This window comes from Glandiceps talaboti, chromosome 5, assembly GCF_964340395.1.
Source record: "Glandiceps talaboti chromosome 5, keGlaTala1.1, whole genome shotgun sequence".
Lineage (NCBI taxonomy): Eukaryota > Metazoa > Hemichordata > Enteropneusta > Spengelidae > Glandiceps > Glandiceps talaboti.
In genome coordinates, this window is record NC_135553.1 from 4210001 (window position 1) to 4233855 (window position 23855).

General features: G+C 37.1%; 2 protein-coding genes across 2 annotated transcripts; both read left to right on the forward strand.

Moving 5' to 3' along the window:
- The first annotated feature begins 1204 nt into the window (after window positions 1–1204).
- Window positions 1205–7456, forward strand: LOC144435874 (1,25-dihydroxyvitamin D(3) 24-hydroxylase, mitochondrial-like). Its single transcript, XM_078124513.1, has 9 exons — window positions 1205–1801; window positions 2654–2844; window positions 3386–3589; window positions 3981–4156; window positions 4523–4689; window positions 5091–5169; window positions 5630–5786; window positions 6483–6526; window positions 7109–7456. The coding sequence occupies exons 1-9, from the start codon at window positions 1317–1319 to the stop codon at window positions 7220–7222; spliced, it is 1617 nt and encodes a 538-aa protein (XP_077980639.1). The 5' UTR covers window positions 1205–1316; the 3' UTR covers window positions 7223–7456.
- A 4276-nt stretch (window positions 7457–11732) lies between these two features.
- Window positions 11733–19498, forward strand: LOC144434877 (1,25-dihydroxyvitamin D(3) 24-hydroxylase, mitochondrial-like). The gene is made up of 9 exons (XM_078123392.1): window positions 11733–12288; window positions 14042–14232; window positions 14837–15037; window positions 15590–15759; window positions 16088–16254; window positions 17002–17080; window positions 17636–17792; window positions 18130–18173; window positions 18734–19498. Exons 1-9 carry the CDS (start codon window positions 11801–11803, stop codon window positions 18836–18838), a joined length of 1602 nt encoding a protein of 533 aa, XP_077979518.1. The 5' UTR covers window positions 11733–11800; the 3' UTR covers window positions 18839–19498.
- The last annotated feature ends 4357 nt before the right edge of the window (window positions 19499–23855 follow it).

A 23855-nucleotide genomic window follows, 5' to 3' on the forward strand; every position in this document is an offset into this window, starting at 1 on the left:
CCAGACTGACTGACTGACTGACAACATATACTGATAATCATGAAAGGGGCAAAGGAAAAAAATGTTTCGTACACACTATACTACAAACGATATTTCGGCAAATGGGTACACCCTATCATTCTCTCCCTTATAGTCTCATTCCCAGGTCACCGTAGCTAGGAAGGTCATCGAGGTTGATTATCACATGATCATGTGTGGCCTCATATAGCCTCGTAGACAGTCTGGACATTCGTCTGCGCAGCCTGTCTGCGCCTATTTATCGTGCATTCACGTTGAAATCCTACTTCGGTCTAGATATTCATAGAATTTGATGGTTTTTTAAAGTTTGAATCCTTAAATACAACATGACAAACATTATTATGAATAAGGCTCTCTGAGAAGTGGAAATTCCAGCAAATGTTCCGAAAGAATTACAACATTTTTATCGATTGATCACAGAGTGCATCGTGACTTATCCAAGTGACAATATTTTCGACACCAAAAAATATACGTAAAGTGAAATGTTCTTCGATGAAAAACATGTTTACGCATAAACAATCAACGTGAAAATCAAATAGGATGAAGGTTAATATCTGGAAAATACATGGACCAGTTTTGTTATTATTTTTAAAACATCGTGTAGAAATTATAATTCCTAGCTGATCAAATGATGACTAAAACTGAATTATCGAATCTCACATGAAACTATGTTTTTTGAAGGTACAAAACATGCGAGTAGGTAACTTGTAGATTGTACTGTGACTTTGGAACATTGTACATGTTACAGTCTGGACATTCGATCTCATTTGCATACGGTCAGAGTTGAATCAAGTCATGTGGCGCGCTATTTCATGCATTCCTTTCGAGATGCTATCTACATAACAATACGGTGTTATTTTTAGAATACTATATTAGCCTGCGTTATAGCCTGCGTACCTGCGTAATGTATGTAAAATTAGCCTTGGATTCAAAATAATAGACTGTGTTTATGAACCTCTGTGCCGGATCCAATAATTTACAATGGAAATGGTGATAAATTCAAAATGGGAGTCTTAATATTTAAAACTTATAGATATATTCCTTACTAGTGAATCTTTTGGAGAAGAAAGATCTCCGTTCGCAACGGTTTTTAGTAAAATCCGGCGACCTAGATCATAAGGCTGCGGGATGTCACTCATCTAGAAGCTGACGATGTATTCCAATGCAATCGACGCGTCGACGTAATACAACCAGTCCACCGTGACCCCTGTTTTTCAACGTCCATAATTGACTACTGTATATGACGTAATACGAGTGAAAACTGGGCATTGGGAAAAGGATAAACCTGGTCGAACAAGATGGCTTTGAACAGTATACGGGGTTGTGGACTACACCGTCAACTAACCGCCAATATTCCACAATCAACCAAGACATTTACAAACCAAAGACCTGGTCACCTCATTCGTGTTTATAGAACTTCATCGGCAGCATTGAACTCAAACCTTGGTAATGAACGTGAAAACGTTGACAAAACTTCAATTAAGTCGTTTGATGAAATGCCTGGTGAAAGTTATGGACCTCTAGGCGCTATATATTACTTGTACAATATCCGAAAACAGGGACTCTTCTCGAGGCCATGGTTACTAGCCAAACAAGGGAAGGAGAAATTTGGTCCAATTTTTAAGAGTAAAATAGCTGGCATGCCGCCGATTGTGATGGTATGTGAACCTAGAGATTTTGAAATGGTGTTGAGGAATGAAGGAAAGTATCCTCAACGTGCCGAGTTGACTCCATGGATACTGTATAGAGATAGCAAAGGTTACGAAAAAGGAGTGTTGCTTTCGTGAGTAACGTTACTCATTTTTTACTGGTTTCTAATTGTTCTTCAAATTCATGAAAACTCATCCAAAATTTACTGTACGTGTATACTATACACCTTTGTATGATTAATTCATTCTGTTCTCATACGGACAATGATTGGTTGTAGTAAATTTGACGTCATCAGTGTGCATCGTAAATTTCATGTTGTTAAAGATATTGGACTCCGTAGTTATTGTTTTACACAGCAGACCACAGTTCCTGCATACCATTTCCACGATATAAAACTATAACTTATTAGCGACATAGATACAGCGCACGAAATCAAAGCCATAAACACACTATGTTTGACCTTGACATCTTTTTGGCTATTTTTGCTTATTTGAATATTGATCCAGTGACCCAACATGTCACTGTACGCATGTTTATTACAAACATTTGACACGTTTACACCGTTCGTGCCGTTTATTATAAAGATCGACACGCTTACACCGTTCGTTCTGAGTATCAATATATTAACCCCTTTATTACCTTATTGTCCCATCCCGTACCAAGACCTACCAACTCACAGGAACATGTAACATTTCGTCATGCATGGTACATGGTACATGTATATGGACTTCACAGTGACAAGTTACCACTATTCCAATAACATACATTTTATCGACATTGTTATTTCTCAGTCACCGTCTACAAGTTTGATTTACCTTATATAAATAAATATTTTCTTAAATGACCCACTAGGAATCTCAATTCAACATGACGAATAGATGAAAAGACGTTAGAATACCCAAGTGCCCAACGCTGAATGTAGATTACATGACTAGTTACCTAGGAAACGTTCATATGTTGTTTCCATTTTATGTTAACTTTGAAGGGATGGTCCTAAATGGCACAGAAACAGATCGGCTCTCAGTAAACGTTTGCTACGACCCAAACACCTGTCTGCTTACACTGATGGTCTGAATGACGTAGTTGTTGATATGGTGAAGAAGATTGTAAAGACCAGGCAACCAGACAATATTGTACCAGATATAGAAAATATCTGCTTCAATTGGGCTACCGATTGTAAGTATTTTAAATGTCAAAAAACCCTTTTACATAAAAACTTTGTTTACAAGCTTAAAAAACAGGAAGACGCAAAAAGTGGAAGTTTGTCCCCATCAGAGATCAATCTAGTACGTAAGACTATGTACATCATCAGATATTCGCATGTGATACTATAAAATTTAAAACATTGTGACACCATTTTGGGGTACTAATAAATGCGAAACAGACAGACACTACAGTTCAGTTAGCAAGCATTCTTCTTGTATTATAACCACCACTGTGCCACGTTGTGTCGAAACAGATTTGCTTCTTCAGAGTGTGAATACATGTACACGTATGTGTAATTAACTTAATCATTGATAGCCGAAAACGGAGCATCAGTTACAGCCTGTGCCACTTTAGAGATGTGCATATTGTATATAACATTTGTATGACTTGTTAGACTGGCATCTTGCGTTTTTGGTATTACTGAATATACAAGTTGAGATCAAGTTGACCTTTCTAATTTCGGTGCACCACATATACTTCACTGTACTCAATGTATCACTCCCTCGTTCAGCTTCCTGGTCCATTATCCTGGATAAAAGACTGCACTTACTGGACGATAACCCCAGCAAGGAAGCGGAAGGGTTTATCCAAGCTGTGCATGATGTGATGGGCACCAGCTGGATGTTATTCATGACTCCTGCAACACTACACAAGAAATTCAACACAAGGTATTGGAGGAAGCATGTCGCAGCGTGGGACGTCATTTTTGACACGGGTACGACCCAATCAAAGTTTTAGAATTCTGAACCGAAGAACGGAAAACCCGTAATTACCTTATGTTAATTTTATAGTTCACTGCATCGACTTTTTTTTCGAACAGATTTGAAATTTTTTACTTGAACTTAAAAAAGTCAGGGCCTTCGAAAAATACTTTCAAAAAGACCCGAAGAGGTTACAAAAATTTCCAGAGAGGTGATATCCTATCAAACCTGTCTGTATTGCATTTATGTATTATGAGAATATAGACAGTGGTTTAACCACACCACAGTGAGTGAAGGTATAAATCGTAACGATACTGTATAGGAACTAGACTACGACGTGTAGGGTTTTTCATTCGTGCAAACGCATTTGATAATTTCGAATGTCTTTGATGGTTTTCTTTTCAGCAAAGAATCTTATTGATGAACAAATGGATAAGTTGATGAAGGATTCATCAGGAGATGGCGTGGAAGAGACAGAGACAGAGATGAATTTTCTAAGAACGATCGTAGCCCAGGAGAAGCTCACAGTTGACGAGATATACGCAAACACAACAGATTTGATGATGGCAGCAGTAGATACGGTAGATACCTAGAATCACGCGTTTACAGATATTACATTCCAAAACACTTCAGAGATTTTACCTATAAAATGAATTAATTCGCAATGATTAATTACGAAATTAAATGCTAATAACAAGAAGCTGATTGATTGATTGATTGATTGATTGATTGACTGACTGACTGACTGACTGACTGACTGACTGACTGACTGACTGACTGATTGATTGATTGAATATGCTATATCTTTTGATCTCAATTTCTTCACTTTGTCGACCTGTAGACTGCCGACGTATCATGAGACTTTTCACATTATATCCATCATTAATATCATATAACATATCTTAGTTCATTATTTCACTGTATGCAAATTGTCTGATTTTTACCAGACATCCAATGCTATAATGTGGACATTATACCATCTATCGAAGAACCAGCGCGTCCAGCAGAAATTGTACGAGGAAGTGAGTCAGGTTCTTTCCAGAGGAGAGACACCAACCTATCAACACATCTGTAGAATGCCGTATGTCAAAGCTGTGATGAAAGAAAGCATGAGGTATTAATACACAAACGAGCATTTTCCTATAAAATTTCCAGCCACGCTTTCAATTATGCATTTATGGAATGTTAGTAATGTGTTATGTGAATAACCCTAGCATCCATTTTCTTACAAACAAGTTTTTTTTTATATACATTATTTTGATAGGCTAAGCATAGTTTCAAATAGAGTTCTAGGAGGTGGAACATCCTTACGTACTGGGTATTGTTTATCTTGGCGATTGCGAGGTTCATGACATACCACTATTGCCAGTGCTCGGACACCATTACGTATACTTTAAATTGTCATCAACAACTTCATCAATTTTGTTGACTGAAAATATACCGTTGTTAGGCTACAATGTATATCAAAAGTATGATTAACCTATTCTAAACTCATAATTGTTGTTTTCCCACCAGACTAAATCCTGCATCTGCTAATATACCTCGTGTTCTACAACATGATATAAACATTCGGGGATATACAATTCCAGCTGAGGTCAGTAGTGAATAAATGCTATGTGTTTCTCTTTCCGATCATACTTGGTACTATGAAATTAATGTAGATTACTTTCTCTGATAGGGTCCAAGCTAGTGTGAACGTGGCTTTGGTCTCTATACGTTTAGTTCAGTTCCGTCTGCATTCGGATATTGTAAAATGAACTACTTTACAAGCAACTGTTCACATTTTTAAAATCAACCCCCCCCCCACACACACACACATACACCTACACACACACACACACACACACATATATATATATGCATATAATGACATATATTCAAATAATAATAACAATAATAACAATACGAATACCCTTTGAAAGATACATTATTTTCTTGACCCAAGAGGGCGCTATATAATGCAATCCGAAAGTGTAAATTTCAAACACTATAGATCCATATCATATGGATTTGTATGACTACTGCTGTATTTAATTTTGATTACTATTCTGTAGACCATGATTCTGTATCCTAGTATGCTGAATGGACGAAGTGAGGACTACTTTGATTGTCCTGATGAATTTCTACCCGAGAGATGGCTACGTGAAGAAGGTCAACATTTTGATGGATTCCGGATTCTGCCGTTTGGATTTGGACCACGAGGATGTATAGGTGAGAAGGAATAGTTTCAAACATTTAAAAACATGACGTAATCGTAACAGTTTCCTATAGTTAAGTAGAACGAAATTCAAACAACAAAGCAAAGTGATTTATTTGGTATCTTTAAATTTATTGAAGTAACAGAGGAAGTATTAGGGGAAAGTTTAGGGAAAGTGTTTGGGTCAAACTGGAGAAGTGAAATGGAAGGATATCAAATGTGTGTGCAGCTGTAGCTCAAACTTGCCATACGACATGACTAGATATCGATGCACACGTTCGAGACACCATATTCATGAACATGCATGCATGTATGCATGTATGTATGTATGTATGTATGTATGTATGTATGTATGTATGTATGTATGTATGTATGTATGTATACTATGTATGTATGTATGTATGTATGTATGTATGTATGTATGTATGTGTGTGTGTGTGTGTATGTATGTATGTATGTATGTATGTATGTATGTATGTATGTATGCGTGCGTGCGTGCGTGCGTGCGTGCGTGCGTGCGTGTGCGTGCGTGCGTGCGTGCGTGCGTGCGTGTGTATGTATGTATGTATGTATGTATGTATGTATGTATGAATGTATGTATATATGTACGTACGTACGTGTGTGTGTGTGTGTATGTGTTCATTTATTTATCTGTTTTATCGTTTTACAAATGAAAATATCATCTACTGTCTATTTATTACTACTCTTAGGAAAAAGGTTAGCTGAACTTGAAATTCACATCGCTTTGGCCACGGTAGGTAATATTATAAAGAAAATCAACATATCACCATCTCATAATGTTTATGAATGGTAATGATAATCTACTTGATTGAAAAGAAGAGCGTGCAAAGCATTTGTTTATCTTTGTTTGCATCGTAATCGCGCTATATATGCTAGTTGCCCAGACTATCGCCGCTGGGACTCTGTCTTCAAGGCCCCCGCCCCTCCCCCAAGCGAGATGGAGGTCTCAGGCTAACCTGGACAATAATTTGGTAGGCCCCCGAGTGATATATGGCGTTGTTAGCGATTTGATCACATAGATGGTCTGTCATTCTTGCATACCGTTAAAATAAGTAGTTTTATCACAATGAGACTAACATCATGCTTTACCAGAGCTAACATTTGTTCCCTATATATTCTACACTATATGCATTGCTATACGGTATTTTTCCAGACATTACTAATTTCGGCATTGCTGATGACGTAATTACAACGCTATTGTATGCTGCTTTTTTCTTGGTAATGTCCGAAATAATGACCCTTACATGACATATATTGCATGTGTCCCTTAGTTATACGACTACGAGTGTAACACTTCAGCTCTTTTTCTTTTCAGATATCCCAGAGATTTATCCTGGAAAGTACACGTGATGTTGGTTTGAAATTAAGAACCGTACTTGTTCCTGATAAACCCCTCAACTTAAAGTTTATAAACCGGAAAACGACTTGAACATTCCAACCGAAGTAAAGAGTTACGAATTAGCCCCATCTTTACACTGACGTCCATCCCGTACCAACTGTCGTCAAACTTTCAAATGACGACAAGACTTTGTATTGCATAATTTATAAGTTACTTTCTAAACTGAGATATGAAATGACTTGAACTTAAAGTTACCATTTACTCTAATCTATCTCCAATTTATGTTTACTTCAATTTTAATACATTTGAGTTTTCTTGATACGCTATACCATTGTACAACAACAACAACAACAACAACAACAACAACAACAACAACAACAACAACAACAACAAAGAAATTAAATAAAACACGTTAATTATATAAATGACTGATTACAAAAATAGCGCCAGTGACGTAGCGCAAATTCAAGAGAACAAACGTGCATGAAGGTCAAGAGGAGAATAATTTCTTATCCTTTATGTTTTAAATGTAAACTTTTTTTTAGCTTTAAATACTCTACCACTTTAATAGAGACTTTGGTGTAATAGACATGGATCTTTTTGAATACTGCCCCCTTGCGGTTTGATATTTTTGGGCTAATTAGCCTAAGTTCTGTAAAAACAGGTTTCAGCATGACACGTAGCTGATCCCGTCTCTAAGTTATAATCAGCCTGCCTGCAATACAAAGGTTACTTGGTATAAACAGAAGTTTTAATATTACACGACACCTAAAGAGACTAACGCAACCAATCGTTCAATATTTGCATTATAGAATTCCAAATTACGACAATATTAATATCAATTGATAATATTGGCAAGGATTCTATATTTTTGATAAGTGTTGATTTATTATAAATACATGTACACGTAAATACAAGTATTATTTCAAAGGACCAAAGACGTTACAGAAATCATGTACATAGTCTCATGACAACTAAGTTTTATTATGATTCGTGCAAAATTGTATGTTTATATCTCAAAAATCTAAATAATTATATTTTTTAAATTATAATTAATATTGGTATTATACATATTGTTGAATTTGTATTTAAAAATACATCTGGTGAATAAAATCGTTTCAAGGGGCTACAAAAGTATGAATGATATTTAGTGGACAATAATTATTGACTCAAGAGTTATTTTCCAAAGTCCTAGTATAGGCCAAAACGGTAACTGTATAAACTCAATTGGTACTGTAGAGTACACTAGTTCAGAAGCCCTGATGGTAGCATGGGCAAGACAACTGACTAATGGGTACAGGTGAAGTGAGAGATGGAAGTTGTACAAATGTAAGACATTATATTATAGAAGACTTGACAAACATGAGTGGAACTATATTCAATTAGATGTTATACCCCAATAATTTTCTTCAGCCAAGGAAAATACGAGTGACCTAAGGGGCCTTAGTCACCGTGACTTCGAGTCGCTAGATGAATGGTGACAACCCTTAGGTCACGAGTATTTTCCGACTGAATGAAGAAAAATATTGGGGAATAACAGAATTATACCATCGCCAGTAATATCAAAGAAAAATCGGGGAAAGTAATGGAAATTACGAATGTTTTAAGTCATATTTCGAAACAGCAGAACCAGTGACATAGACTTGTGCGTTGTCGTGACATAGATGAGTCTCGTAGTGACGTAAAACGACTGGAGAAAAGATTCCATATTTTTTGTTCAACTTGGCTTGTGTATGGTGTAAGATTGATTTATACGCCGCTATGAACTCAAATTCATATCCAGCCTTAGTCTTAGGGAGCGATCAGTTATTACGGCCGGGGGGGGGGGGCGGTGACTTTTTGTTCGTGTTGTACTTAAAAAAAAGTGACCCACCTGCAATTCATCCACAAAACAACCCCCCCCCCGACAACTAAAAAAACAGACACCCCCCCCCCAACCAAGCTGTAGACTAGAAACTTTCTAGTCTAACATTCTTCTTGTTCTTGCAAAAGACATTCTAAAGTATTTACAGCACACTGCATAGTTAATTTTACATGTTACATTTTCAGTAATTTTAAGTGTATCTTGTAAATTGCTAACCAAAATCCATTGGTTCACTTGTATAAAGCTCTTTAGACAGGAGCCCTATGAGAATTACGATTGTCTGTTCACGGACATACAAAATATTCTTCCATTTTTCAATTTGACGTTTTTATTGGGCAAGGTTTTATAATACCACAAGATGACACAATGCAACTCATGTCGTGCAACATTGAGAAGTCATTTCTAACAAAACCGTTGCTTAAAGGTGGCCATAGTGCAGTGTTGTGACTCCATGTCATAGGCATGGGATACATCAAGAGACAAAGAGTTTATGTTATAGTTGAATGTATATTTATTGTTTATGGTTTATTGTCTGCACATATATTTGTTGTTTAATAATGTATGGAAATTTAAGTACAAAAGCGTGGCTCATGACTGCGTTTAGCTGTTGAAAATAAGATGACCTCCCCTTATTCACTTTGTAAAAATGGTAACCCCTTCTTTGAGTCCCAAATTAAAGTAACCCCTCCCCCCGACCGTAAAAACTGATCGCTCCCTTACAAATATACATGAAAATACACTATAATCAAGCATGTACTAGATAGACTGACATTGCAGCAAACTCTGAACATCTCTGAATTTAAAAGTGGAAAAACATGTTAACCTGTAGCTGTACACCATTGTGTTTCAAGGTTCTGCCCGCTGACCTCAATAGAGAAAGTAGTGTATATAGTATGTGATCAATACAATGAAAGTAAACAGTTGACAGGTCAAATCGGAATCGGATTAGCATTCAGAATGAAACCGATTTACCTGTGAATAGAATACAAGAAGCCTAATGTAATATACTGATTTGTGTATTAATGCCCGGTTTAATACACAATGCAACTCATGAAGCAATTCGTCGCATGCGACGAGGCTAGCAACTGCGACGGAGCGCGTACACGATGCAACTAGTTGCATGGTGAGTCGCAAGTGCTAACTGTTGCACATGCGTACATATATAAAAGTTACAGGTCATCGAGGTCAAGTCTTCTAGCGGCAGGAACTTGGCAGAAATGCTATGAAATTGCTGATATTTAAGAATAAAATGACAACTTGTTGAGGTATCGATAATAAAACTTATATTCAATTCGAAGTTCGTTTACGGTTTAGGGCGATGTTGATCTTTCCGACGTCGCTACTTGCACATGCATTCAAGTTTAATAGAAATAAAATGATATTCAGCGGAGATCAAGCATTCATAGACGTTGTATACTATTGATAAGTGGTAATTGTGTGATAAATCGAAATTATATCTAAAATATTTGTCGAAATAGGATATTTATACTAAAAACATGGCGGCCATAACATTGAACGTCATTTGTCACGTAGGTATATGTCAAAGGTTATAACTTGCGACGCGACGATGTGGTTACACGGTGCAAATCATGAAGCAACTCAAGAAGCAAATTGCGACTCGTCGCAGAAAAACTGACATGTCGGTTTCCTTGCGACACCTAGCGACGTCGCAAGACCCTGCGACGGATGCGACGAATTGCGTGGTGCGTTGCTCGTGGAGTTGCATCGTGTAACCGGGCCTTAACGTCCACCAGCGAAACTTTGAAGGAGATTATTGTTTTCGACCTAGTTTTTATTTCGTTTGTTTGTGCAATTTTTGTTTGTTTGTTTGTTTGTTTGTTTGTTTGTTTGTTTGTTTGCATATGTCAATTTAGTGAAGAATTTGGTTGAACCGTTTCACAATATCAGATATTTTAATTTGATAACTCCTACATGATTTCATATTTTAATTTGATAATTCCTACATGATTTCATATATATTTTGATTTGATAATTCCTACATGATTTCATAGATATTTACATGTAGCGACCATAGTTCTAATTAAGTGATATATTTTAATTTATGTGAAAACAATTTCAAGGGGATTTGTACTACACTATGTCGACAGTGATTTTGATTTTCTGTCTGTCTGTCTGTCTGTCTGTCTGTCTGTCTGTCTGTCTGTCTGTCTGTCTGTCTGTCTGTCTGTCTGTCTGTCTGTCTGTCTGTCTGTCTCTCTGTCTCTCTCTCTCTCTCTCTCTCTCTCTCTCTCTGTCTCTCTCTGTCTGCCTCTCTGCCCCTCTGTCCCTCTGTCTCTCTGTGGGTGGGTGGGTGAAATGTATTATCTTTGTTTGCTGTGAAAGTTAAGCCTGTGAGTATTAACACTGTGTGCATACACCACTGCACTACAGGGGAAGGTGTAGTCTTGCTGCTAGACGTTCGGGCTTTCTTTCGATGCTATAACTATAAGCGAACGAAGTTCGCATGTGAGGGCTTGCCCGATGTTCCATCCTCGATAGCGTTGTTCGGCTGTGTGTCGTATTTTATCGGAAGAACATCCGAGGGTTAGCTGATAGACTAGGAAAGGGTGTTACAACTGTATTCCGGCAAACCATATCCGACTCAAAAAGTGCAGTCGGATTGTTAATGTGAATCAGAAATGCAATATGATTCTGACAACTACAATATTATGTTTATCGCAGCCATTTTGTTACACCTAAATGTGTTTTGTACGTTGTTCAAGACATTGCAATTTACAACTCCTCAGCCAACGAAGACAAGGCTAAATCGATAGTTTTTATATTATTTACATTAACCGCAATACATGATGTACACAGTTAGAGTTGCCAACGGGAAAGTACTACATGTACCAGATTGTGTACAGATAATACGCCGAAAGTGTCAGACCAAGTTGACGCAATTTATGCCGCGTTACTCCGCCTCTTTGGCAACAAGCAAATCGAATGTAGATAACTTGCCGACAAAGAAGACAGATGTGTTTACCAAATCTCTAGACGATATGCCAGGTATTACGCATGGGATATTTGGGACATTATATAATATCCTTAAACAGTACATGCAAGGAACTCTTTCTAAACCATGGCTGGGAACGGAGGAATTACATCAGAAATACGGTTCTATTTTCAAAAAGGAAACTCCGGGGATGGGACAGAAGGTGTCTGTGTTTTTATGTGAACCTAGAGATTTTGAAATGGTTCTGAGAAATGAAGGAAGGCATCCGAAGAGATTTGACATCGAGCCATGGATTCTTTATAGAGAGACACGGGGCCATGAAAAGGGGTTGTTGTTAATGTAAGTTTTAGCATATAAACTGATTCGCTCTGGATGTACTCTGGGAGAAGACGTAGTATACATCCAGAGCTAATAACTGATACATACCCACAAGTCCTCGTGTAGTTGTGAAATCACTCTCACTCACTCACTCACTCACTCACTCACTCACTCACTCACTCACTCACTCACTCACTCACTCACTCACTCACTCACTCACTCACTCACTCACTCACTCACTCACTCACTCACTCACTCACTCACTCACTCACTCACTCACTCACTCACTCACTCACTCACTCAGTCAACCATTCATTCATTCATTGGCAGTCATCACTCACTCACTCACTCACTCACTCACTCACTCACTCACTCACTCACTCACTCACTCACTCACTCAGTCAACCATTCATTCACTCACTCACTCACTCACTCACTCACTCACTCACTCACTCACTCACTCAGTCAACCATTCATTCATTGGCAGTCATCACTCACTCACTCACTCACTCACTCACTCACTCAGTCAGTCAACCATTCATTCATTCATTGGTAGTCATCACTCACTCACTCACTCACTCACTCACTCACTCAGTCAACCATTCATTCATTCATTCATTGGCAGTCATCAGTCAGTCAGTCAGTCAATCAGTCAGTAAATCAGTCAGTCAGTCAGTAAGTAAGTCAATCAATCATTCAGTCAGTCAGTCAGTCAGTCAGTCAGTCAGTCAACCATTCATTCATTCATTCATTGGCAGTCAATCAATAAACCAATCAGTCAGTCAGTCAACCATTCATTCACTCATTCATTCAGTCAGTCAGTCATTCATTCATTGGCACGAAGGCAGGCAGTCAGTCAGTCAGTCAGTCAGTCAGTCAGTCAGTAAATCAATCAATCAGTCAGTCAGTCAGTCAGTCAGTCAGTCAGTCTGTCTGTCAGTTAGTCATGCCAAACGCACTGAGTTACGGTGTTACGGAGGCTGAGAACGCATCGAACGGTCTCTATCACTACATTTATACCGGATTTTCATAGATATATTAGTCTCACTAAACTTTACTAGCACATGTGGATATACCTGTCGGGTACATTTACAGTTGTGTGTGTGTGTGTGTGTGTGTGTGTGTGTGTGTGTGTGTGTGTGTGCGTGCGCGCGTGTGTTTGCGTATGTATGTATGTATGTATGTATGTATGTATGTATGCATATATGTATGTATGTATGTATGTATGTATGTATGTATGTATGTATGTATGTATGTATGTATGTATGTATGTATGTATGTATGTATGTATGTATGTGTATGTATGCATGCATGCATGCATGCATGCATGCATGTATGTATGTATGTATGTATGTATGTATGTATGTATGTATGTATGTGTGTACGTGTATGTGTATGTATGTATGTATGTATGTATGTATGTATGTATGTATGTATGAATGTATGTATGTATGTATGTATGTATGTATGTATGTATTTATTTATTTGTGCGTGTGTGTACATGTCTGATGATCCCACTATGCGTGAAACTCCGAGTTACAACCAAGAAAGAACCACCAAAACTATGTGTGTGTGTGTGTGTGTGTGTGTGTGTATATATATATATATGTATATATATATATATATATATATATATATATATATATATATATATATATATATATATATATATATATATATATATTATAAGCATTCTTTGTTATTTCACTTTCCTGTACTTGATCAGAATGAGTGATTTGTGGTAATTACCCTACTATGACCTCTTGTATTACAGGAATGGTCCTAAGTGGCATAGGAATAGATCGGCCCTCGGTAAACGTTTGCTGAGACCCAAACATGTGTCTACGTACACGGATGGTTTTAATGATGTTACTGGTGATCTGATGACACAGATTGACAGAACACGTCAAGCTGACTATATTGTACCAGACCTAGAGGATATGACCTACAAATGGGCCTTGGATTGTAAGAGCCTTCATTTCTTTCATTTCCTTTTTCCGATCATTCGGATTATTTTGTCAACGAAATCTGACAATCTTTCAGTAGGAAAGAGGTCCACAATCAGAAACATTTTTTAAATACCGATTTGAGTAAAGCAAAGTGTGTGGGGGGGGGGGAGACCCGCCACACATATGCACGCACGCACGCACGCACGCACGCACGCACGGACGGACAAAGAAACATACATGCACATGCAAAGTCAAACACATGTCCGGGTCCAAAAACTAAGTTGGGTTGGGTAACCGGAACCAAACATTTTTTTGTAGGCCTAATATAATACTGTGGACACGATACGAATTTTAATATCCTTATACTAGCTGCAACTGGAGCATTCTTAAACAAGATATTTGCAACAAACTGTACAATTACTAAATATACTCCCTAAGATGGATGATAGGTATGCATAATTCAGTGATGAGGGTGCTGATTTTTGAGTCCGCCCTCGAAAATAAATGGTTGGATTTATTGTACCGTATTCTATGTACATATACTTCAGAGTGTACAATAACAAGATTTACTAATACAACTACTGCAACTTTATAAAAGTCGACTCTCCTTGTATCGGCAGCGTCCTGGTCTTTGATTCTGGATAAACGAATGAACTCGATAACCAGTAATAATGAAGTATCAGAAAGGTTTATTAAAGCTATCCACGATATGATGAATTCTTCGACGTGGTTATTCATTACGCCATCAACTCTACATAAGAAATACAACACACGAGTTTGGAGAAAACACATGGCGGCATGGGATGTTATATTTGACATAGGTAAGCCTATAATAAACTAAGAGTTGGTCCATTCATACAAGTATGATATAAATACGTTGTTTATAGGCTATGCGTTTACCAGTTAGCTGATATATAGAAATATTCAAAGTTGCAACCACCCCATTATACTTGAGACGAGGTCGTGTATCAGACAGTCATGTACATATTATTCCATCGTCGTAAAACCACAGGCCTCTTTACGGCACTGTCCAAAACGTACCCCAAGTATCACACCTCTTTACGGCACTGTCCAAAACGTACCCCAGCAAGTATTACACCTTTTGACGGCACTGTCCAACATGTACCCCAAGCATTGTGTTTACGATAGCGTTAGCGGAAAAATATTGTCTGACTTGAAAGAATGGTATTACATGATTGTGTATTTCCAAGAAGTTTAACGTTCTTAATACAACTTAAAGTTCAGTCAGGTAACTTTATGTTTTCTTTGGTTATCAATCGTATTGCAAACTCCATAAATGTTGTTATTTATCTCATGTTTTACTATCATATTGCATATTTAATGAGTCAGCAACTTTTTTTTGTTCAATTTAGGGAAAACCCTCATTGATGAAAAAATGGAAAAAGTGACAACTGAATTATCTGAGAGTAAAACGGAAGACGTTGAGGCAGACTTCCTAACATACCTAGTATCACAGGAAAAGCTTACATTGGAAGAGTTATATGCAAACACAACAGAATTGTTACTGGCTGCAGTAGACACTGTAAGTCTCATTATGTATATATATGGTGTGTGTGTGTGTGTATATATATATATATATATATATATATATATATATATATATATATATATATATATATATATATATATATATATATATATATATATATATATATATATATATATATATATATATATAATGAGTGTGTGTTACATTTGAACAATATTAATAAGTGTTCTAATGCAAAGGAAGCGTTGTCACTTTAAATGGTGACTGAGTGTGAATACAACTACCACACAGGTTAAATTTGACTAAAGAAGATTATGAAGTAAATAATTACGTGCTGTTAATGTCATTGAATCTTTGCTAGACTTCCAATGGACTGCTCTGGGTACTTTATCACCTGGCAAATCAACCTGAAATCCAACAGAAACTCTACGAAGAAGTTAACAGAGTTGTTCCGAAGGGGGAGAGACCTACATACAAACATATAACTGAGATGTCATACCTTAAGGCTGTATTGAAAGAGAGTATGAGGTGAGATATTGATATAGGAAAATGAATAAAACATTTCGTGAAAGGATGGGAGAGTCAAATATACACTTGTAGTTATTTTATGCACACCACCAGCAATGATGAGTTTATCTTGGCTTGTTCTAAAATATAAAGGAAGTGTTCTGATATAAAACCTTTGGAAAGTTTCAAGTCAATGATCACGAAATTGGGCTGCTTTTATCCACATAAATACATGTAATGTATATATATATCTTTTAACACGCGTTGTCTGTAAACCGGGAGCAAGTGAGATTATGGAGCTGAGATTACTTTTCATTTGTCCATTTAAATAATGGAACCGTAACATATTTGTTATTGATATATTTGTTGTTTATGTATGCATGTATGTATGTATGTATGTATGTATGTATGTATGTATGTATGTATGTATGTATGTATGTATGTATGTATGTATGTATGTATGTATGTATGTATGTATGTATGTATGTATGTATGTATGTATGTATGTATGTATGTATGTATGTATGTATGTATGTATGTATGTATGTATGTATGTATGTATGTATGTATGCATGCATGCATGCATGCATGCATGCATGTATGTATGTATGTATGTATGTATATACCATCCGACAGGCATTGTCCAATAACAGGGGGAAGGTTCAGTGTTAGAGCAGGAGGAATTTTCTTGCAGTATGTATTGTGGGCCAATGGTTTTTGACTGCAATAAACCGACCTTATTGAAATAAAGTATTGTTTGTTTAACAGAGTGAATCCTGTCGTACAGTCATCAGTTCGTATTCTGGAACATGATATCGTTATTCAGGGCTACAGAATACCAGCTCAGGTACGTATCATACATTTAATCTCGAAACGTCCACCAATCCAAATTTCAGAGGATGCCATAACTACAGAACAAGATAACGACTTATGGGAGTTAAATTATTTATGATTTATGAAAATTGTATAAGTTTTCACAGTGTGCTAAATACCAACCACCTAGACACGTGAAAATAATAGGATGGATATATACAGGATATCGATGGATATCGAGGCCATTAAATATTTTATCACCTATCAGTAAACTTTGAACTTCTTATGCGTTATAATAGGTGTAAGTCATCATATCAATAACAATATATTATGTAAATTATCAATAGAGATTAATATAAATGATATACTTGGGACACTGCACGCATTATAGATAGACACAGTGTAAAAGATAAGTCGTGTCGCGCCTCTCTCCGTTGGCCGATGTGTGAGGGCGCCATGGCACGACGTAGCGTATAACAGACTACGCACTAGATAGTAGATAGAGTGCATAATTAAAGCCTTCTATTTTAAAAATTAAGGAAGGGCAATCTCAATAGTTGTTTCTAGCAAACATATATGTATATTTCAGACAGCCATACTCTATCCAAGTATGCTGAACGGGCATAGTTCGAAATATTTTGAGAACCCCGAAGAGTTTCGCCCGGAAAGATGGTTACGTGAAGATGGTCAACATTTCGATGGATTTAGAATATTACCGTTTGGGTTTGGACCCAGAAGCTGTATTGGTGAGTGAAAACAAGCTAGATAGTAACGAGCATTTCTGACAAAGCTGATCTTACGTCAATTTTCCGATGAAGTTACTTCATATTTAGTTGTGTTCATTTTGGAGTATACCAAGTAAAAGTATACCGAAAAAAAACTATTAATGATATAAAGGGCTAAAGAACACATATCACGGCATAAAATTTGGTACTGAAAACGTATTGGTTAAAATCAACACAATTATTGCATTCCCTTACAAACTTTGTTGAGGACTTTTTTGTCAAAATAAATCACGCTGTCTGTAATTTAAAATTTTGTTAATCACGTATCATGACATTTTTTATTTGTTCACTTTAACAGGAAAGAGACTAGCCGAATTGGAAATTCATTTGGCCCTTACTATGGTAGGTAATTAAGGCAACCATGATAATTCCATGTCGCCAAAACCAATTGAGAGCGTTCCTGACTCTATTATAAGTGTCCACTCCCTGTTATGTCTCTCTATAATTCTCATAGTTTCTCTTGCCCTTTCCATGTCTACCTATTATTTTGTAGGCTTTACATGTATGTGTGTGTGTGTGTGTGTGTGTGTGTATGTGTGTGTGTGCGCGTGTGTGTGTGTATGTATGTATGTATGTATGTATGTATGTATGTATGTATGTGTGTGTGTGTACGTGTATGTATGTATGTATGTATGTATGTATGTATGTGTGCGTGCGTGCGTGCGTGCGTGCGTGCGTGCGTGCGTGTGTGTGTGTGTGTGTGTGTGTGTGTGTGTGTGTGAACACGTTTGTATGATTTGCGTTCCCCCCCCCCCTGATTAATTGATTTCATCAAAATATTTATAGTTCATAATTTTTTCAAAGTAAATTTATGTCAAATTTAAATATTCATCGCTGGCTCAAACGATAAAATGACAGATAAATTGATTTACTTACTGTCATCTATTGTGTGTTTATTAAAGATATGTCGGAAGTATAAACTGGAGAGAACCTGTGATGTGGAACCAAAGTCTCGAGCCGTTATTGTTCCAGACAGACCACTTAACTTGAAGATGATTGCAAGATGAACCAGACGTAAACTAAATGCTTCCCGTAAGGGATATTGTACTATACTTCTTCCTTTTTTTGTCAAGAATCAACAACAAGACGAAGTTTGTCCTGTAAGATTAGGGAGAAAAAAAACATTAATATGGGAACTATGTAAAAGCAATTATATTATGAGTAAACTAAGTTATATAATCAGCAGTAAACCCGTTTTGCCACATATAGGTAAAAAAGAACACGTGGCCGTCAGTTTCCTTTCGAACAGATAACATCATGCTTATGGTTATTAAGATTTGAACATACGTGTAGAGTCTATGATTTCACCAAAGTGTTGATGTTTGATGCAAAGCCACTGTGAACTCTCAGCTGTTCTGAATTCATAATTAGCTCAATGGTTGCATTTCGCGAACAGCATTCTTGTGAGATGCCATTACTAGTAAGTACAGGCCAGCTGGAAGAACAATAGTGCGATCACATTGTTTAGCGGCTACTTTTCATATTTGTCATTATTATTTGCATTGAATCAAGGCAACAACACTCTACAGTTTATTCATTTATGGCGATGATGATTTTCTTATCCAATCATTTGAGCATTGCATAATTTACGTTTAAAGAATTTAAAATTTGAATAAAGTATGGAATCTATTTAGAAGAGAGCAGGCTATAGGAGAAAGATAGCCGTGTACACGGAGTTTCGATCTGCTCTGTATACGTAGCTACTTCTGAAATGATTTCAAGTTAACCACGAACATTGTATGTAGTCTGGGTTATTCCCCTAACGTTCGAGGATCTCGACACCTGATGTAAAAGTGGAAAGAGTTGGTGTTTCTGATGTCCTCGCTTCGGTCACGTGGTCTGCAATAGCAGGAAGAGAAATAAAAGAGGGAGAGTCCAGCCTGAGAGCAGCATATAAGAAAACACTTGTTGCTGACCTACCTGTATCTACCTTGATAGGTGGATGACATAAAGTCGGGTCAGGATGTGCCTCGTACACCATTGAACCAACTGTCTAGCTCAGCCAACCATTACTTTTGAATCGCCTTCTAATTCAGCTGAGACTTGAGAAGGATTAATAGAACAAAGGTTAGAAGCAGAATCCTCCGGCTGGATGTCATCATCCATGTACTCTTCATCAACTGGAGCATGGACTTCAAAAATATCACCTTGTCCTGATTAATTACCCATAATAACTTCCCCTACTACTTGAGGTGCAATGGGAGTGGGATCTATAACCCTTGGAGTATGAGAAATGTGTTTTCCTGCCGTGGAACTAGACTGAGGTCTAGAATTAACAAAATTGGAATCTGCCACTAGGTGGCGCCGTTGCGAGGGAACGAGAGAAACATTTGGCAATAAATTTCCTCAAAATTCTCATGCCACATTGGCTGAATTGGTCTATGCTTACCAAATCTATCATATATAGGAGTGGAACCATGGTAAGGATCTCTGGTAACTGACCCGGTTGACTTGCCATACGCGACTTGGTTTAGAAAATCCCCGAATTAGTAATGTGGGTTGTTCACATGCGAATACGGCATATTTGAATAATCCTGAGTGACACACAATCTAAACAGCTGTTTGCAGGGGAATTTGTCTCATTTTGAAAGTTTTTTCATTCTATGAAACAAACAGATTGATTTTCAACTAATTTGTGTATTAAGTTACCGTCCGACAACATTCACAAACAATTTTTACATGATACATGACCTGTGTGTTTCTCGGAGCACAGAAAAAATGCTGAAAACAAGACCCAGAAGCTAGTTGCATAGATTAGCCATAATCCTCTTTATATAGGGCAGTTCTGTGTTTAATTAAGTGTGCCAGGGTGTGTGTATTACATGCATACTTGATAATAACAAACGGTGATAATTAAACTTTGCCATGCTCAAGAGGAATTTGTAAAAAAAAACAATTACAGCTGTAATATGTCCATAACAACATGTGAACAACTATTTCCTTTCTAGTATAGGGTGAGGAGGGGGTGGGTGAGGAGTTCCCTTGCAGTTATGTGACTGCTATCAGTTTCCATCAAACAGTCAAGACCTATCCAGTTACACTACATACATCAATATAGCAAACAACGACAGCAATCAATCAACTCATAACCTGTACATCAACAAAGTTAGATAGCACAACTCAATGACTGGTGTATTAGAAAAGGTTTATTAACATTTATCAAAGAAAAAAACATTATTTACATATAAAATAGAGTATATTTTGAAAGCAGTTTATGCTCTAAACCTATAATACAAAAATTTACAAGATTACCAGTGTTTGGTATTATGTATGTTAATTGTAATTGGATAAAATGTATGTATGTATGTATGTATGTATGTATGTATGTATGTATGTATGTATGTACGTACGTACGTACGTACGTACGTACGTACGTACGTACGTACGTACGTACGTACATGTGTGTGTGTGTGTGTATGTATGTATGTATGTATGTATGTATGTATGTATGTATGTATGTATGTATGTATGTATGTATGTATGTATGTATGTACATGTATATACATGTATGTATGTATGTATGTATGTATGTATGTATGTATGCATGTGTGTGTATGCGTGCATGTGTGTGTGTGTGTGTGCGTGTGTGTGTGTGTGTGTGTGTAGGTAGGTAGGTAAGTATATATCAGTTTGTATGCAAGTGTTAAACACTTCTCTATTAATAAATGTTAATGATCTTGTACAGAAACCCCTAGCATTATACAATCACAGCGACTCTAAGCTCACAAATATTAATTACAATGGCAGATAGATATTAGAAAAGTCACTTGACATTAAAGCATACATTTTGTTACTCAATTTATCCATTAAAATGATTGGCCATCTGTAGAAATAGTACATTTCACGTTATACCTTTGAAATCAACACCAAAGCAAATCATCATTACATTTCATTTCTGTCAATCTGTCAACACTGGATATCATGTGATTATCGTGAATGAAGCACAACATAGTCAGAGATCTAGCAACATAGACCAGCTACATCTATGGGCAAACATTAAGTATCATATCTGTAAATATGTCACTTTTACATGGTAAAAATAATCTTAAAATTTTCTTTTCCAGGGTACATTTAGTTGGTCTGGAAAATTTAAAAATCTAAGGCACTGACAATATTAATTAATACAGCTTATTAAAAATACATCAATATTGTATTTTGTATTTCCTGATACTAAAAAAACAGATATGTGGGGATAAGAATGTGGAAGTCTGATTGTTATGCTCTTGTAAACTCTGAATTATAAAATACTGTGTATCAATTGAAATACTACATAAGTGTACTGTATTGTTTGTTTGTTTGTTGTTGTAACTCTACTCTGTACAATTCTACATCTAATATATTCGTGACAACAGTACAACACATAATTATGAGACAACACATCATGAGTAAACATACAGTCGAGATTTGTCTGCAAGACTTTTGCCAAAATAATGCATTATTTACAAAGTAGATGATAAATAAACAGTGTCACTTATGGCAAGATAAACAGCACCAACTGTGGTGATAATAGTACAGAGAACAGGCACCTTCTGTGGTGATAATAGTACAGAGACATACACCTTCTGTGGTGATAATAGTACAGAGACAGACACCTTCTGTGGTGATAATAGTACAGAGACAGACACCTTCTGTGGTGATAATAGTACAGAGACAGACACCTTCTGAGGTGATAATAGTACAGAGACAGGCACCTTCTGTGGTGATAATAGTACAGAGACATACACCTTCTGTGGTGATAATAGTACAGAGACAGGTACCAACTGTGGTGATAATAGTACAGAGACAGGCACCTTCTGTGGTGATAATAGTACAGAGACAGGCACCTTCTGTGGTGATAATAGTACAGAGACAGACACCTTCTGTGGTGATAATAGTACAGAGACATACACCTTCTGTGGTGATAATAGTACAGAGACAGGCACCTTCTGTGGTGATAATAGTACAGAGACAGGCACCAACTGTGGTGATAATAGTACAGAGACATACACCTTCTGTGGTGATAATAGTACAGAGACAGGCACCTTCTGTGGTGATAATAGTACAGAGACATACACCTTCTGTGGTGATAATAGTACAGAGACAGACACCAACTGTGGTGATAATAGTACAGAGATAGACACCGTCTGTGGTGATAATAGTACAGAGACAGACACCTTCTGTGGTGATAATAGTACAGAGACATACACCTTCTGTGGTGATAATAGTACAGAGACAGGTACCAACTGTGGTGATAATAGTACAGAGACAGGCACCTTCTGTGGTGATAATAGTACAGAGACAGGCACCAACTGAGGTGATAATAGTACAGAGACAGGCACCTTCTGTGGTGATAATAGTACAGAGACAGGCACCTTCTGTGGTGATAATAGTACAGAGACATACACCTTCTGTGGTGATAATAGTACAGAGACAGGCACCTTCTGTGGTGATAATAGTACAGAGACAGGCACCAACTGTGGTGATAATAGTACAGAGATAGACACCGTCTGTGGTGATAATAGTACAGAGACAGGCACCAACTGTGGTGATAATAGTACAGAGACATACACCTTCTGTGGTGATAATAGTACAGAGACAGGTACCAACTGTGGTGATAATAGTACAGAGACAGGCACCTTCTGTGGTGATAATAGTACAGAGACAGGCACCAACTGAGGTGATAATAGTACAGAGACAGGCACCTTCTGTGGTGATAATAGTACAGAGACAGGCACCTTCTGTGGTGATAATAGTACAGAGACAGGCACCAACTGAGGTGATAATAGTACAGAGACAGGTACCAACTGTGGTGATAATAGTACAGAGACATACACCTTCTGTGGTGATAATAGTACAGAGACATACACCTTCTGTGGTGATAATAGTACAGAGACATACACCTTCTGTGGTGATAATAGTACAGAGACAGGCACCTTCTGTGGTGATAATAGTACAGAGACAGGCACCTTCTGTGGTGATAATAGTACAGAGACATACACCTTCTGTGGTGATAATAGTACAGAGACAGACACCAACTGTGGTGAT